The sequence below is a fragment of the Esox lucius genome, chromosome 18 (assembly GCF_011004845.1).
Source record: "Esox lucius isolate fEsoLuc1 chromosome 18, fEsoLuc1.pri, whole genome shotgun sequence".
Classification (NCBI taxonomy): Eukaryota; Metazoa; Chordata; class Actinopteri; order Esociformes; family Esocidae; genus Esox; species Esox lucius.
Window position 1 is genome coordinate 11284297 of NC_047586.1, and position 14272 is coordinate 11298568.

The 14272-nt window shown below is 40.3% G+C and overlaps 1 protein-coding gene across 1 annotated transcript; it reads left to right on the forward strand.

Moving 5' to 3' along the window:
- The first annotated feature begins 6573 nt into the window (after nt 1-6573).
- Nucleotides 6574-12547, forward strand: LOC105009290 (unc-93 homolog A). Its single transcript, XM_029114408.2, has 8 exons — nt 6574-6703; nt 6793-6974; nt 7807-8036; nt 9378-9500; nt 9589-9800; nt 9910-10045; nt 10142-10273; nt 11629-12547. Exons 1-8 carry the CDS (start codon nt 6614-6616, stop codon nt 11925-11927), a joined length of 1404 nt encoding a protein of 467 aa, XP_028970241.1. The 5' UTR covers nt 6574-6613; the 3' UTR covers nt 11928-12547.
- Nucleotides 12548-14272: the final 1725 nt, after the last annotated feature.

Consider the following 14272-nt stretch of genomic DNA (forward strand, 5'->3'; position numbering starts at 1 on the left):
AAATGATGGTGGCCACACAAAATATTGACACTTTGGGCCCAATTTGGAAACTTTCATTTAGGGGTGTACTCACTTTTGTTGCCAGCGGTATAGACATTAATTGCTGTGTGTTGAGTTATTTTGAGGGGACAGCAAATGGACACTGTTATATAAGCTGTACACTCACTACTTTACATTGTAGCACAGTGTCATTTCTTCTGTGTTGTCACTTGGATAGATATAATCAAATATTTGCAAAAATGTGAGGGGTGTACTCACTTTTGTGAGATACTGTATATATATACACAGACACAGTATTATATATATATAGTTTCTGCTTCCCATCTGTATGAAATGATACTAACCATGTAATCCCCAAAAAGATTGTCGCTCATAACTTCTGATAATGCAACAAAACCTTCAGTAGTGAAGTGAAACTAAGAGAAATATCTATTTTAGTTCATGCCTTTGTCAGACATAAAAAGTGCACTGACAGACAGACTCATAGCTGGTCTGAAGTGATTACCGTGAAAGGGGGTGTTCAGTTCAGTCATAGATTAATATACACTCCAATGTGGTAACAATGGTCCACCACTTGACCATCTTTTAAAGCCCAGAAGCATTGACTCTCTTTTAAAGTACACCAGCAGTTACGGCAGTTATCGAAACGGACAAACGTCTCTCAGCTTCCCAAGGGAGATTAGACCTCCAGTCTGGTGTGTGCGTGTCTGGAATTCCACAGGGGATTTGGGAAGAGTGCAGGAGGTGGGAATTAGGGAAAAAGAACATAAAACGGGGGTTTGTTTCCCATGAAAACTCTGCCTCTTAAAATAACCCACAGACAGGTAGGTGCCGGCAGATAAGCTAGCTTCCCTGAACAACAATTCCTTATCCATGCCGGGCGTCCATCTCCAACCTGCTACCTGCTACGTAACACGTGAGAAATGCTTTGCAGTCCAGAGACACATGCAGGAAATGATTGAACTGAGGACTGGGCACAGCCTTTTAATTTCATGACACACCGTCCATAAGGCCTGGACCAAATTACAGCTCAGCCAAATCTGATCACACGCAACAAGGATGAAGATTCTTGGATGAAGATTTCTTCACAGACACTGTGCTGTGTTTGTTTCTCTTTAAGGCTTTCACTGACATTTGGAGTCTTAGGGAGACAGGTGAGGTGGAGACACAGTGGTGAAGGGTAGAGGCCGGTGTTGAACCTAGAGTGTTACCGTTGGACCACAGCTAAGCAAAGAATGTTTTATATAAAAAAAAAAAGAAAAAAGGCTAATATTTGAACTTTATTCAGACAGTAGGAAACAGATGCATGGGATGGGAGAACAGTAGGAAAGGAGAGTATTGGGATTGAACCCCGGTCTCTGGTGGGGAGCTGTATTTATTTCCACTACACTATGGCTCGGCACAGAACAGGTGTGTACAGTATAAGAAACACGTACTGTTCAGCACAAAGCTTGGCTGGCCCGGGGTTTTACTGTCCAACCGAGCCCCCTGGTGGTGGTCATGAGCGGTGCACATCCTGTCCCCTGAGGTAACACATTACTGCCGCAGACAGGTATGTCCTGTAACTGTCTGGTTTGGAGTTCCAGTGGAATGAGCTCTAAGCTCCATACAGCAGGCCTGGTTTAGGCCACTTCAACAAAGTGCCCAGTGGGGAGACAGATGACCTCAGAATCCTCTTAGCCAGCCAATAAACATGTGGTGGGGGGTATGAACACAGACCGTCTATCTACCCCGAGGGGGCAAAAAGAACACAGATTTCTTGGAGATGTTCGAAGGTGATGACCTCTGAGTGACTCTACGTCAAGGGGGCTATTCTTAGGGGTTGAGGCGGTGAGAGGTTTGAGCTGTGCTGGGAGAGCCTCAGTCCCCTGGCGTATGCCTCTCATGCATCCCCCCCGGTGATGACAGCGGAGGGGGGAAGGGAGGTTGTCCGCACAGAGCAGAATCGTGAACGTGAGCTCTATGTTCCACACTGCCGTGTCCTGGCCAAGGTCATTCGCACCTCCGAAGCAGTCCTTGATTCTCCATTCTCTACTACGGTTTCATCAGCTGGGCTCAACGGGACAGGCCGGTTGAACGACCGGAGTCAGAGATAAATCCACAGTTAAAGTAGAGCCTTGAGCTGTAGAGTAAGCTCCAGTTCTGAATACGGAATGATAGATGAGAGAGTGAGAGATAAAGAGAACCCTGTAACAGTACTTTTAGGATTCCACTAAAGCTTTGGGGGGATTCTGAGAATGCAGAATGTAATTTCCCTTCTGGTCTGAGAGATATTACATCATGCATGAGAGGGGGCACATATTATATCATCTTCTCCCTCTAGGCCAGTCCTAATAAGTCCTTACCTGTTAGCTACCGTTGGTGACATTAAAGTTCATCTTATTAATAATAATCCTAAACTTCTAATATTAACAAAAGGGCCCAGGAATCCTGGAGAAAGTGGTGCAACTTGCCAGCAACATCTGGGTTTGGTGGGTTAGTCAGTGAATATGGTTGTCGTACCTCATTGCACTTGAGTGACTCCTTGTGGTGGCTTGGGAGCCTGTGATACTGTGAGCTCAATGAAGGTTGAATTCTGGAGAAAAACCCCAATCCGGCCAGTAATGGTTCCATTCTAGACAACCTGGTTGAGGAAGCAGTGTAATATATGAAGGTGGGCCTTAATCAGTAATTAAATATCATGAAACAAGGAAGAAAAGTGGAGTAATTTTATTTTTAATCTAATCTGACGCATTTTATTTTTCATCTGCTACTTTCCATATTAGCCTACACTTTTACAATGAAAAATATTTCCTCTTCTTTTTGAAGTCCAAGTAGAAAAATCTTAAGTTTACTTGAGCAAAGGCAGCCATTTCAGGATGTCAATTCATACTTCAGGAAACAGAAGCCATCTCAGATCACAAAGAAGGGGGTCCCATTCTACTTACTTCAACATTGCAATAAGTAACCAGTGTTCCCACAAGCCTGCCTGCAAATGACATTAGATGACTCTGGAAAGTAATGGATGACACTGGAAAGTAATGGATGACTCTGGAATGTAATGGATGACACTGGAAAGTAATGGATGACTGGAATATAATGAATAACTCTGGAAAGTAGTGAATGACTCTGGGAAGTAATGGAAGACTCTGGAAAGTAATGGATGACTCTGGAAAGTAATGGATGACTCTTGAAAGTAATGGATGACACTGGAAAGTAATGGATGACTGGAAAGTAAAGGTGACTGGAAAGTATATACTGTACATCCTTAGAGGAGCCTAGAAAAAACATTTTAGCGAAACAAATTGCAATCTAATCTCACTCTAAATTAATTTGACAAATAATTTTTTCATACATTGTAAAGTTCCCTTTAAAAGGTTAATTTATTTCTATGAAATCTGGCACTGGGCAATTATCTGTTTGACTCTGTGTTATGTGTTAAACATGTACTTGATTTTAAAGGCAACGTAAGTTCTGCTTTCAGCAGTATGATGCAAAATGTTTGCTGACAGATTTTACAGACATGCTAAATGTCTGCCTGACTTGATGGGAGGTGTAGCTCCCTCTTCTGGCTGTCATACAGTTAGAGTAATATTTTTTTACAGCCCCTAAACTCCTTGATTCTAAGGCAGATCTTTTTAGTGCAGCTGTGCTTGATTTTAAGAGTTTTCACTAATTCAGCACCACATGGTTTAAATTGACATGCTATCATTACACCAAATACCAAAATAATTCTAAGAAGGAAATTGTTCAATTTGTGATTGTTCCAGTGAAGTAACTTAAAGGTAATTTGGTCATTTGAAGGTTAATAAGGATTTATATTGTCATTAAAATACATAGCAATCTATTCACAGCGGTCGATATACATTATATCTGTGCATAGTTCATCATTATTAGTTCAATTATTTTTATTGCCTTATTGTAGACATAAATGTACTCTTTTACTTAAAATTGTTATTATGTTATTATAATCATCAGATTTTATAGAGATATTGGAAAACAGATTTTTGCCAGATAGAAAACCATGCTGCAGAGACACGTGCAGGTGAGGTGGTGGCTTTGACCGCCGGACCACCACTTCCTTCATACCCGTTTTGCCCGCCCACAGTTTCTCTTTAGTTGATTGTTTCCTCATTCCTCCAGTGAGGTCCGTGTTTGAACTTTTCACTGATTGGTAAAACATCATAAATTACATTTCCTTTAGGGGAGGAGGGTAATTGAGTCATTTTACAAGACTCATTCTACAGTTAATTATATTGGGGTCTTATCTTTTTGATAGGGGCGAATATATACTCTGCTCTTCTTCGTGTCAGTGATGTCTTTATTGCAGGGCGGAGGGACAATCTGGAGTGTTTTTTCCTGGCTGGTTCACTATAAAAATGACAACCTAGCATAAAAGCACAAACCTAATCTGATTACAACATAGCAATATGCTGATTTTAAACCTATACTACTGGGATAGATAATGGGCCATTTAGAAAATTTGATTTCTCCACAATAATGTCAGGCCCATAAGGCTTGGGCATGACATGGTGCTATAACAGAAGTATATTTTTCATGATGTGAACAATGGTTAAATCACTGTGTTTCACTTTCATGCTTTTGAAACACAGATATTTGTGGCAATCAGTTTCAGAAATGTGTATTATCTCAAAATGTATAAGTTCAATAATTTCATGTGACTATGTAAACACCCTTTGTATATATGAACTGCCTTTTTCATATCACACCACCAGTTTTTAAATCGGGTTCAAGTTCATGAACTGAGACCAGCAACAAAAATTGTAAATTTAGAAAACTCAAGGTGGTACTATTTTCGGGTTTGTGAAAATACTGCTTCTTGTTCTAATGCACAAGTGGTGGTAAAATGGAAGCAATGGCAGAAAAGATATATAATGCATTTGGTCAGTGAACGTTTCAGATAAAGGTCTGGCTGTGGGAATGGGGAAATAGGCAACATCATCTTATTTTGTTTTACTTTGATCTTATGTTTATTTATTTTTTCTGCTCACTTTCATTTCAATTTTTTTTTTAAGTAACAAGTATCAAAACAGATTGAGTATACAGTGATTTTAAAAAATCTACACAACCCTGTTAAAATGCCAGGATCTTGTGATGTAAAAGAACGAGACAAAGATAAATCATGTCAGAACTTTTTCCACGTTTAATGTGAACTATAACGTGAACAATTCAATTGAAAAACAAACTGAAATCTTTGAGGGGGAAAATTAAAAATTAAAATCTCATGCTTTGGGGCTGTTTTTCTTCAGCTGGAACCCGGGCCTTAGTCAGGGTGGAGGGAATTATGAACAGTTCTAAATACCAGGCAATTTTGGCACAAAACCTTCAGGCGTCTGTTAGAAAGCTGAAGATGAAGAGGAAGTTCACCTTTCAGCACGACAACAACCTATAATGTGAACAATTCAATTGAATAACAAACTGAAATCTTCGAGAGGGAAAAATCTAAAATAAAAACCTTGAATTGTATTTTACTCCTATCAACCTAGTTTGGTGTGTTTACTAAAAATAACTCGAAACAACTTGTCTGCTAAAGTACAAGTAAATGCCTCCACCAGGGGCGTTGCTAGGATTGCAATACATTCATGACTAATGATGGCTGCAATACTGGTGTCAGAGAAAATACCCAACATCTGGTGGGGTCAGTTTTTATTGCATACAAGGGCTGTTAAAGCACCTATGTGACTAAATACTAAACATAAGTTCTTAATAAGTACATTATAGTAATATATTATAGCAATATATAGTAATTATAGTAAGGTCCCAGAACTTTTGGTGCCCTGAAATTCTTGGACTACATATAAAAATGTTGGTAATTTCTAAAAGGTGAAAGTAATATTTTCTCATCACAAAAAAAAAGTACAATTAAATAAAGCCTGAGAACCTATACTTCATTACAGTTTTTTTTTAATTTCAAATTCAAACTTTTAGATTATTGTACAAAAAAAGAATATATAAGATTAGACTGACTAAGGAATAGGATTCCTTTTGCTGTTATTGAATGATCACAGCCAGTAAACCTTTGGACCCTGGTCAGAATGCATTCCTGGTGTACAGCTGGGTTAATACAGGTAGGAACTAATCAATACCATGAAAATAAAAATACTGGCAACTTTAAGAAGTATGATTATCTGAAATTGATGGGATCAATCCCAGAATTGGGGATTCAAACTGAAAGAGGGAAGTTATTGTTTCCACAGACCCTTACCCAGTAACCAATTACACATTACTGTAGTGCCATTTCTACCACAAAGCCACAGTGGTGCAATATGCCAATGCAACTATAAACCCACAGTGGTCATTCAGTTCAATTAAGTAATTTATTTTCCATTTCAGTTCCAACATGTCTAAACTGATTGTTATACAGTGTTTCAGGTAACACAGATAAACTCAAACAAATTGTGCATTGATAAGAGCCTTTCAGCACTTCACTTGTCATGACAAACACTTTATTGACTTGGATGAACTTTGGCCCTAGTTAGCTAGCTAGTTTTACTATATCAGGAGACACTATGATTTTACTATGACAGTTTGCACGACATTGGTCCGCTGAATGTGTCACCTGGAATATACCTTTCCCTCTCAACGAAAACATTAGGGGCTTCCAGCTGCAGACATGAGAGACCGAAATATGAAAAATGTCCTGGTGGTATCCATCGGATTTCTATCTCTGTTCACAGCATACGGGGGACTGCAAAGTTTACAGGTAAGTAACGGTTAATACTACAGGACAAATTCAACGCCACCATGCGTGGCTCCTGTTCATTGATGCCACCCTGTTTTCCTGCGTTATAGAGCAGTTTGAATGCAGAGCAAGGAATGGGGGTGACCTCTCTCAGTGTTATCTACGCCTCCATCATCCTCTCCTCCATGTTCTTACCACCCATTCTCATCAAAAATATTGGCTGCAAGTGGACTATAGTGGCTGGCATGGCCTGCTATGTGACATATTCATTTGGAAACCTCTATCCGGGATGGTAAAGCAAAACTGTCCAAAACCTCCTTCCACCAGCTGTATATCTATATCTGCAGTGGGGAGAACAAGTATTTGATACACTTGCCGAATTTGCAGGTTTTCCCAATTACAAAGCATGTAGAGGTCTGTACATTTTATCAAAGGTTCTCTTCAACTGTGAATGACGGAATCTAAAACAAAAATCCTGAAAATCACATTGTATGATTTTTAAGTAATTCATTTGCATTTTATTGCATGACATAAGTATTTGATACATCAGAAAAGCAGAACTTAATATTTGGTAAAGAAACCTTTGTTTGCAGTTACAGAGATCATAAATTTCCTGTAGTTCTTGACCAGGTTTGCACACACTGCAGCAGCACTGCATTTACTTGTACTTTAGCAGACAAGTTGTTTCTGATCAAATACTTATGTCATGCAATAAAATGCAAATTCATTATTTAAAAATCATACAATGTGATTTTCTCACAGTTGAAGTGTACTTAAGATAAAAATTACAGCCCTCTACATGCTTTGTAATTAGAAAAAACCTGCAAAATCGGCAGTGTATCAAATACTTGTTCTCCCCACTGTATATCACCAGGAGCAGAAATAAATCACCATTAGTCATACACCTCTCTACCCCAATGCCTACAGGATTTAGCATAGCGAAAACATTTGAAATTGTTATTCCCAAGTAAAATAAACATTTTCAGGCATTCATGGTCTTATTGATAGTGACCATTGGGGGTAAAGTATATCACGATATCATCCATCGACAGACCCCAACTCTCCGCTGTGCTTCTTGGTCTGTTAGTAGAGGTGTAATATCAGAACTGGGTTTCCTCCTCCAGGTACACTCTGATCCCAACCTCCATCATCCTGGGCATGGGAGGCTCTCCACTGTGGTCCGCTAAGTGCACCCTGCTCACCATCAGCGGTAACCTGCAGGCACCCAAAGACAACAAGAAGGCAGCAGATGTTATTAATAAGTACTTTGGCATATTCTTTCTGATCTTCCAGTCTTCTGGTGTATGGGGAAACCTCATGTCCTCGTTGATATTCGGCTCAGATACAAATATAAGTAAGCAGAAAGTGCACAAGCATGCACGCACGCACACACACACACACACACAGGAATGTACTGAAACATGGAAAACATTTCTGAAAGCTGTAACATTAAATAAGTTGCAAATCTTCTTAAATATTTTTTTTATGGTCTGGCTGCAGACTTTTGAACCATTTGGAACTTATGGAGGGATGTAGATTTGATGCTGGGGAGTAGACAATAGTCAAGACAGGAGGTTATGAATGCATGTTATTAGGGTTTCAGCAGGAGGACGGGAGAGGGAAGGTCTGAGTTTGGCGATGTTGAGCAGATTACCTGTTTGGCATGCTGATCAAAGGAGAGTGTACAGTCCAGAACGACGCCAAGGTTACGTGGTGGGGGGGGGGGATTGAAAGTGCCAGGTTTGGTGAGGGTGGATTTGGTTCCAATGAGTATGAGTTCTGTTTTGTTGCTTGTTTAGTTTGAGGAAGTTGTTCTTCATCCATGATTTTATTGCAGTCAGGCAGGATTCAATATGGGTCAGAGGTGGGTTGGTGAGAGACTTGGTGGCTAGATATAGTCAAAGTTCAAAAGGTTTATTTGTCATTTGCAATAACAAGTTGTGGCAATGAAATGCTTGGTTTTCCTACTCCCGACAGTGCAGTTAACGCTAAAAAGTAACAGTAATTATAATATATAAATAAGAAGATAACGCAAACTATCAATAATAACACTATACAAAAATCTAAAATAATAACTATACAACCGTAGTGCAATGTAAAAGTGACAGGTGTGCATGATATGAATGGCAGATGAGCATGATGTAACGTGACAGGTGTGCATGATATGATTGGCAGATGAGCATGATGTAACATGACAGGTGTGTATGGGACTATGGATGGAAGGGAGGAGGGGTTCCTGAATTGAGCAGCTTACAGCCTGAGGAAGAAGCTGTCCCGTAGGCTGTTAGTTTTGGACGGAATACTCCTGTACCTTCTGCCTGACGGCAGCTTGGTAAACAGTCCGTGGCATGGGTGGCTGGGATCTGTAATGATCCGTTTGCTCCTCCTCCTACACCTCTCTGTGTAGAGATCCAGCAGGGATGGCAGGTCAGACCTTGTGATGCGCTCTGCTGTCATCAGCATAGCAGTGGAAATTAAGGTTGAAGTGACGGAGGATTTGACCAAGGGAAAGGATGAAGATGATGAAGAGTAGGGGACCAAGTACTAACCCAGGGGACACCTTGAGATACATCAGATACATCAGACACCTTGAGATACAATCAGATACATCACGCACTGAGTATGTGTTACTGTGTGTTCTTGCCCAACTATCCTCTATGGTACTATCTGTAATTACATTTCTATGTCCTTCTAGCTCAAATCTCAGAGGAAGATCTACAATATTGCGGCGCAGGTGTGTGCGTTGAAATCGGTGCAAACACCACAACCAAAAGGCCAGCACAAGATCTGGTCGAGACACTCGTTGGCAGCTACATTGGTGAGAACATAGCGATGTCGTTCAGATTTCCAGGCTGAAGAATTCCAGGCAGTGTTCGTGATCAGCATGTCATCCTGTTGTGTTCCAGGGGTGGGAGTGTTGGCCATGATCATAGTGGCCGTGTTTCTGGACAACATAGACAGAGATCAGGCCCGGGAGTTCAGAGGCAACAGGGAGCCATTCTGGAGCACCTTCCTGGCCACATTCACCCTCCTGAAGGACAAGAGATTAGTGATTCTCATCCCGTTGACCATGTACAGTGGCTTTGAGCAGAGTTTTCTCTCTGGTGAATATACAAAGGTGAGATGGCCCAGCACATGGCCACCAGGAATCCAACATGTAAGGATTCTTAATCACAGCAAGAGTGGGAATAATTACATGACATTCCTTTGGTGTGTGTCCTTTGCAGAACTATGTGACCTGTGCATTAGGAATCCATTTTGTTGGATATACGATGATATGTTTTGCAGCCGCAAATTCCTTATGCTCCTTTGTTTTTGGGAGGTTGGCAGAATACACTGGAAGAGCTGCACTGTTTTGCCTGGGTAAAAACAGCGTTCCGATAAAGACATTCAAACATTGAGAGGTATCCTAAAAGACCCATTTCAAAGTAACTGATACCGTGCTCATCTCTCTTACAGCTGCAGTGACGAACCTTGCTTGTATCCTGGCCCTGTTGTTCTGGAGACCTCATCCAGATCAGCTGCCCGTGTTCTTCGTGTTTCCTGCCCTTTGGGGCTTGGCAGACGCCGTGTGGCAGACACAAACCAACTGTGAGTTGCAACCCTGTTTCCAAACACGTTGGGACGCTGCGTAAAATGTCAATAAAACTAAATGTTTATGCCCACTTGGAATATGATGCCAGCAACACGTTTCAAATAAGTTGCGGGGGGGGGGGGGGGGTTCACTACTCTGAAAGATATAGCATGGTCAAATAGTGCAACTGCATTAAAAACAGACATGATTCAGTAAATCACTGCATTCAGTAAATCACCGTTGTTTGTGAACACAGTATGTTGCTGAAATCCACAAATGCTAGTTAAAACTCTACCATGCAAAGAAGAAACCAGATATAAACTAGGTCCAGAAACGCCACCTTCTCTGGGCCTGAGCTCTTTTAAGATGGACTGAGGTGAAGTGGAAAACTGTCCTGTGGTCTGACCAAAATGTGAAATTATTTTTGGGAATCATGGAAGCCGCGTCCTCCGGACTAAAGAGGAGAGGGACCATTAGGCTTCTTATCGGCACATATTTCAAAAGCCAGCATCTGGGATGGTATGTGGGTGCATTAATGCATGTGGCATGGGTGACCTGCACATCTGTGAAGGCACCATTAATGCTGAACAATATATACAGGTTTTGGAGCAAAATACAGCTATGAAAAAAATTAAGAGACAACTTCACTTTTTTCTTTCCTTCCCAAAAAAGTTGAAAAGGAAAGTTTTGAGTGAGGAACAGAAGCATTCAATTTGCAGTGGTCTCTTAATTTAAACCCGTCTGTTCTTCACTCCAAAACTTCCTTTTTCGACTTTTTTGGAAAGGAAAGAAAAAGGCGCAGTGGTCTCTTATTTCAGCAAGACAATGCCAAACCCTATTCTGCCCGTATTACAGCATGGCTCTGTAGTAAAAGAGTCTGGGTGGTAAACCGGCCTGCCTGCAGTCAGAACCTTTTTGAAACTAAAAATATGTCAAAGGCGACCTCGAACAGTTGAGCAGCTGCAATCCTATATCAAGCAAGAATGGGAATACATTTCACATTCAAAACTTCAGCAATTGGTCTGTTCAGTTCCCAAATGCTTACAGTGTTTTTAAAGTGGAGATGCAACACAGTGGTAAACACACCCCTGTCCGAACTTTTTTGAAATGTGTTGCTGGCATCAAATTCAAAATCACCATGTATTTAAAACTTTTTCTTAGATACAACATTTGATATGTCATCCTTGCACTATTTTCCATTAAATTTTGGGATAAATGTTTCACACATCATTGCATCCTGTTTATATTTGCATTTTACGCAGCGTCCCAACTTTTTTGGAAATGGGGTTGCATAAGTTATGTATATTGCAGTGACATGTTAGCTACATTGAACACGTTGTCCCATAATGATTGGTTTTCCTTTTCCTCCCAGCACTGTATGGGGTACTCTTTCCCCGACACAAAGAGGCTGCGTTTGCTAACTACCGTATGTGGGAGTCCCTGGGGTTTGTGATAGCCTTCGCCTACAGCACTTTCATCTGTCTGGACACCAAGCTCTACATTCTCCTTGGGGTTCTGATCCTCTCCATGGTGACCTATTTGTGGGTGGAGTACCAAGAACACATGAATCCTACACTCCCAGTGGAGGAGGGGATATACAGCAAAGACTATAAAAAGGACATAGACTCCTCAGCCAAGGAAAATCGCATCATTGCTCAGACCAGCTTATAGACTCAACATATTTATTTCTATTTCATTTTTTACCCATCAGGGATTTTCTTTTCTTTTTCAAGTGAACCCTGGCAAAGAAACAATTTGTATATAGTTAAATTAGGCAAAATAACACATTAAGAAACATACATTTTTGTAACTATGATTTCAGATCCTTCTGCAACATGATGATTGGGCAGCAAAGCTAAAAGTACTCTTGCCAGACTATATTCTTGTATTAGGGACATTATGTGAAATGCAGTTTTTAGATCTTATTTGGAAGAATGACACCTAAGAAAGGAAATCCAGAGATCACCATTCTGACACAATTATGTCCCTAACACAGGACACTTTTAGACAATTATATATTTTGTGGATGTCTAGATCATTCTCATGCTACGTTAACCCTAAGTGAGGTGTTTACATTTGTGCTTTTTTTCATGTTTCCTTTAGACTATCACTGCTATTTTTACTTCACGTTATTTTGTGTTCTAACTTAGAAGAAAATACAGGACTGAAAGACACTAATGGAGCAGATCCCTCTATCTTTTGTCAACCACAGGTGTGCTACAGCAAAGCAAGGTCAAATCAATGAAAACGCCCTGACAACATTTTCTTTGGTTTATTGTGACTTTACAACGGGTGGCGCTGTCATCAAATTGTTAGGTTAGGTTCAATAAAAACAACTGAATAACTTCTTAGTGAAACAACTAATGGTGTGCTCTTCTTATGGTGATGTTTGGAAATACACCAACGGAATTCCTATATAATTACTTCTTAATCTAACACAACTGCTTGTCACAGTAATCAATACAACTGTGTGTAAAAACTGTAGCATTTTTGGATTATCAATGCAAAGAAAAAGAAAAAGTCACTTATTTTTAACTTATGACATCTGGATAAGCCATTATCACTAGGTCAAATTAGTTACATCCCCTGATTAGGGCATAGAGCTGCAAAACATATTTTTACACATCACACTACTTGGCTAAAACAGTTTATGAAATGATGAAAATTATGAAACTAAATTACCTTCTTCATGGCCACAGATTAGCTTCCATTAAAGAAAATGGGGCATAGTATGAAATATTTTCTTCTTATATTTATGCACACTCATAGCTGTTACTGGAGACACATAACACAACAACAACTATGCTCAGCCAGATATTTTTCTGAAGTACATGGTTACTCTAATCACACCTAACATTTGACTAGCATCCACACTACAGATTTTAATTGTTCGTATACGCGCATTAATCTGTTAATTGGAAGGCCAATTTATTCCCATTTTGTGACTGTATTATCATTTTAACTACACTGAGCAAAATTATAAACGCAACACTTTTGTTTTTGCCCCCATTAATCAGGAGCTGAACTCAAAGATTTAAGACCTTCTCTATGTACACAAAAGGCCTATTTCTCTCAAATATTGTTCACAAATCTGTTAAGATCTGTGTTAGTGAGCACTTCTCCTTTGCCGAGATAATCCATCCACCTCATAGGTGTGGCATATCAAGATGCTGATTAGACAGCATGATTATTGCACAGGTGTGCAATAAAAGGCCACTCTAAAATGTGCAGTTCCATCACACAGCACAATGCCACAGATGTCCCAAGTTTTGAGGGGGCGTGCAATTGGCATGCTGACTGCAGGAATGTCCACCAGAGCTTTTGCCCGTGAATTGGGTGTTCATTTCTCTACCATAAGCCATCTCCAGAGGCATTTTAGTGAATTTGGCAGTACTTCCAACCGGCTTCACAAGATGCTGGATGTGGAGGTCTTGGGCTGGTGTGGTTACACGTGGTCTGCGGTTGTGAGGCCGGTTGGATGTACTGCCAAATTCACTAAAACACCATTGGAGACAGCAATAATCATGCTGTCTAATCAGCATCTTGATATGCCAGACCTGTGAGGTGGATGGATACCTTGGCAAAGGAGAAGTGCTCACTAACACAGGTTTGTGAACAAAATTTGAGAGAAATAGGCCTTTTGTGTACATAGAGAAAGTCTTAGATCTTTGAGTTCAGCTCATGATAAATGGGGGCAAAAACAAAAGTGTTGCGTTAATTTTGTTCAGTGTATTAAAACACCGGCACAGCAAAAACTCTGTGTTAGTACCAGTATTAGTAAAGGTCTGTGCTTATCAACCTCTCCATTAAGCCCAATGACCTCTCATTGTAGTGTGGATCTTAGACACTGAACACTGCTTTCCTGGTGCCTGTTCTTGGGAGGGCCCTATAAGGCCAGCTACATGAACCTACCACACCATAAAGTGTCAGGATACAAGCGGAAAAGGAAATCTGCAAATTGTGCAAAATGAATTACTAATATAAAACAGAAAATAACTGATAGTATAAGTATTCAA

What these genes read in the sequence shown, in the direction of transcription:
- LOC105009290 (XM_029114408.2), top strand. Translation starts at nt 6,614, where the DNA reads ATGAGAGACCGAAATATGAAAAATGTCCTGGTGGTATCCATCGGATTT. An exon ending in GGGGACTGCAAAGTTTACAG is followed by an intron (nt 6,704 to 6,792) that starts GTAAGTAACGGT and finishes CCTGCGTTATAG; the next exon opens with AGCAGTTTGAATGCAGAGCA. An exon ending in ACTCGTTGGCAGCTACATTG is followed by an intron (nt 9,501 to 9,588) that starts GTGAGAACATAG and finishes GTTGTGTTCCAG; the next exon opens with GGGTGGGAGTGTTGGCCATG.